Below are 3,817 nucleotides of genomic sequence, written 5' to 3' on the forward strand. Positions count from 1 at the left end.
AAGACCCAGGAGAGCAGACCAAGTCTCCGGGGGGCTGGCCAGCTCACCCAGCGTCCCGGAGGCTGTGCTGCTGGTGCCCTTGCCCCCACGCTGTGCAGCCCCTCCGTGTGCCCGGAGACGGGGAGCGGGGCCTGGACAGGAGCTCGCTGCCGATCTCACGGCAGAGGCTGGGGGAGCGGGAACCCGGGCCGGCTTCCCTGCTCTCTCTCCACGCCTCGGCTTCCCCGTCTGTGCAGCGGGCGCACAGCCAGCCATCCGCCCCCTGCTCGCAGGCGGCGCCGGGAACATGCCGTGAAATCGCGTGCGCACGTGGCGCGCCTGCCGCGCGCTCAGATGTCCCCGGGCGGGCGGAGTCCTCGTCCGGGACGTGCTTCTGACCTCGGTCTGCAGTGGGAGGCGCGTGTGTAGGCATCGCCGAGGGCCCCTTTCCTCCGGGCTCCGTTCTGGCAGCGGCATCGTGGGAGGGATGGGGACACAGAGGGAATCCGGGGACAGGAGGCCCGGGCGAGCCCGACGCGGCTGCCCCGTCCAGCCACTGGCCCTGCATCCCGTGCGTGCGTCGCGAAGTTGCTAACTGCTCCCTCTGGGTTTCCTTTTCGTTTGAAGAGGCACTTGTCTCCGGAGGAGTTCCAGGAGGTGTTCGGGATGAACATGGAGGAGTTTGACCGCCTGGCCCTCTGGAAGAGGAACGACCTCAAGAAGAAAGCCCTGTTGTTTTGATGGCCGCCACGGGCCTGGCCACGCGCGCCGGTTTCCGGGCCCCAGACACGCGGCAGGAACCACGCGAAACCCGCCAACTGCACTGGCTCTGGCTTCTCTGTGTCCGCGGGGTGGGCGGTGGGTGCCCGGGCAGGGCCGGGCCGGGGGCTGGAGTGGGAGCAACCACAGCAAGCTGCAGCCAGCGACTGTCCCGCCACAGTACACAGGGCCTGGACGCCTCGCTTTACACCCCCCGCCCCCACCTCGCTGTGCTTGGCGTCGGGGAGATGCTACAAGCGGCTGTCCCAGATGTAGGAACACTTAGACAACCACAGTCCTGGCCCCACACTAGGCCCTTGGGGCACAGAGGTGACCGGGCCTTGAGATTTGGGGAGGCTTGTCAATGACAGGCGCTGACACCGTCATTGGTGGCCCGGTCCACGGCTCCGGAGCCCGCTGGCACCTACCCACCACTCAGCCCAGGAGGCATGGCCTTGAGCACGGACGGCGTCTGGCCTGTGGGCCTACAGGCCGGGGTGCCCAGGGCTGTGCCAAACGCGGGTACACGATCTCTGCAGTCGTTTGTGACAAGTCTCAAACTTTTTAGGGATGAACGTCATCCTGATGGTACCTTCGTGCAGGGCCCTCCGTGCACTGAGTTTTTCTTCCAAATCACCCCTAGATGCCTAAATGATATCTTTAAAGTAACACAAGAGGTTTTATTTTATTAAAAAGTATAGCCCGCTTAGACACAAGACGACATATATAAAGAGTTTACCTTTCTGGTCCCGCGGAGGGGATGCTCCTCGCCTTATTCTCACGGTCCGGATCTGTGTGGTTTCGGTTCTTGGCGTGTTCCTCATACCTGGGACTCCTCGTCTGTATTCTTTTTGCTTTTCCTCTTTTGTACCTGTCGCTCAGGTACCCTTAAAGTCAGAGCCCCTGATTCATGCCGTTTGTAAGTACGCGTGCAGTATGGCCACCACCGTTACTTCCTAGCTGTTATTTTCCAAGTCTTGGAGAGAGAGAAAGAGAGAGAGAGAGAGAGACAGACAGACAGACAGACGGAGAGAGAGAGAGAGACAGAGAGAGAGAAACAGAGAGAGACAGAGAGAGAGGAGAGAGAGAGAGAGAAACCTTCTCTGACAGCCAAAGCCCCCGAATAAAGGATTTCCATGTACCCGGCCTAATACCCGATGTGGCTCTTGGTGACGTAGCCATGGTGTCCCGCCTTCCCACAGTAGAACACAAGTGCCCCGGGAGTGAGTGACGCCTCGCGTATGGCCCTGAGACAGTCATGCACTTCTCAGGGAGGGAAGGGTGGGACACGAGGCGGATCTGCCAGGCCAGCAGTGTCCCGCAGCGAAGGCCGGCCAGGCCCCCGCTGAAAGGTGCCACGTGTGTCATCTGGTGTGGGTTAAGCTCTGGCGCCTGTCACACAGGGTTTGTAAAGGGGACCGGGAGGTTTAGGAAATGCTAGGAAGGTGTCACCCACATCCGTTTCCCAGTCCGCTGTGGAGCTGCATCTTCTCGTGTCCCTGTCCGTGAGGCAGCGGTACCGGCCGCCTCCTGTCACATGCCCGCCTCTCGCCGGCTGGCTGGGCCTGGAAAGGGGAAGCGTCACCGCCGGATTCGCTGCCTTCCAATTGGCTGGCTGAGCCCGGGCAGCTGCAAACCGCCACGCATATCAGCGATGTCACATTGGACCCGGGGAAGCCTGGGAAAATAAAGGACGCTGAGTGATGGCTTGTGGCAGTGCACAGCGGCTGCTTAGAAACACGTGTCGTTGCTGACGGCGTGGGCCCCCTTCTGCCGACGGTGCATGGGGAAGGTGGCACTGGGTGTGGGCACGGAGCAGGGGGACGCCGTTGGGGCGGGGCTTGGTGTCAGCTTTGGCCCTCTGCTTGTTTGGGGGCACGTCTCAGGTGCCCGATGGCAGGGAGTTGCATGAGAGCCGATACCTGCGCCAGTCATGCTGAGGGGACCAACCAGCCAGTGGTCACGAGGCCACCTGCTGCCTATGGAGGGTGCCCAGAGGAGGCCCCGAGCACACCGCAGAGCTCAGGTGAGGCTCGCAGAGAAGGTGCTGCCCCAACCAAGTCTTGACAGGTGAGGAAGTACTTCTGGAGGCCAGTGAAGGGAAGGGAAGGGCAGGGCGTTCCAGGCCAGGGAACAGCGGGAGCAGATGCACGGAGGCCGGAGACGGCGTGGGCGCTTCCCCGAGCTTCGGCAGCGCTCACGGCAGGAGCGCGTGGCCGAGGAAGGGCGCAGATGCTGGCAGCCGCTGCTCTGGCGCTAGGTGTTGCGTCTGCTCGGGCAGCTGTAGTGAAGGTCACAGACCGGGGCTAAAATGACAAGCATTTCTCGCGGCTCTGGAGGCTGGAAGTCCAAGACCAGGGTGCCAGCATGCTCGGGTTCTGGTGAGTCCCGCCTCGCGGACGCCACCTTCTTGCCGCGTCCTCCCATGGCAGGGAGGGATCATCACTCTCACCCCATTTTTTTACGGGGACACGAATCCCATGGTGAGGGCCCCACCCTCGTGACCGAATCACCTCCCAAGGGTCCCACCCCCAAACCCATCACACTCGGGATTAGGGGGGACACAGACATTCCGTCCACGGCAACCTCTCATCTTATTGCAATGACATGAAAGTCTCCCGAACTTTGGGTTTCGCCCTGCAAAGGCCCAGTCTGCACCATCACAGTGTCCCCCGGGCCGGGGCCGAAGCGTCGGCAGTCCCCGCTCCAGCCCCTAGGCCTCTCCCTGCGTCCCCCACCTCGGCAGACACCGTCGCGGAATTACCCAGACGGGAAAATGTGGAGAGTGGAACGTGGCACCGTAGTCAGTGACCCTGGGACACAGGTGTACTCTTGGCCTGTCCCAGGCAAACCGTGGCCACCCTGACCGCACTCCAGGCCCCTCCCACCTCTCACCTGGATGAACGCAACAGCTTCCCATCAACCTCTCTGTTCCTGTTCTCACCTCCACGCAGGTCATTTCCCGCCCGACAGCGAGAGCGATGCGTTGAAAGCCTCAGTGAGATCACACTGTGCTCTTGCCAGCCACCTCCTACGGCCCCCACTTGCTGCATGTCCCCCTCCCCACCAGGGGCCTTCG

General features: G+C 62.2%; 1 protein-coding gene across 1 annotated transcript in view; it reads left to right on the top strand.

Annotated features, from left to right (window-relative positions):
- The window catches only part of LOC105308546 (actin-binding LIM protein 2-like), a gene marked incomplete at its 5' end in the record, with an annotated part of 53,163 nt that extends 51,279 nt beyond the window's left edge, over positions 1–1,884 (top strand). Inside the window, one exon of the mRNA XM_011384546.2 lies at positions 607–1,884. Within this exon, the coding sequence (XP_011382848.1) occupies positions 607–720 (114 nt within the window). The remainder of the gene's footprint in view (positions 1–606) is intronic.
- Positions 1,885–3,817: the final 1,933 nt, after the last annotated feature.

This window comes from Pteropus vampyrus, unplaced genomic scaffold (assembly GCF_000151845.1).
Source record: "Pteropus vampyrus isolate Shadow unplaced genomic scaffold, Pvam_2.0 Scaffold589, whole genome shotgun sequence".
Taxonomy (NCBI): Eukaryota; Metazoa; Chordata; class Mammalia; order Chiroptera; family Pteropodidae; genus Pteropus; species Pteropus vampyrus.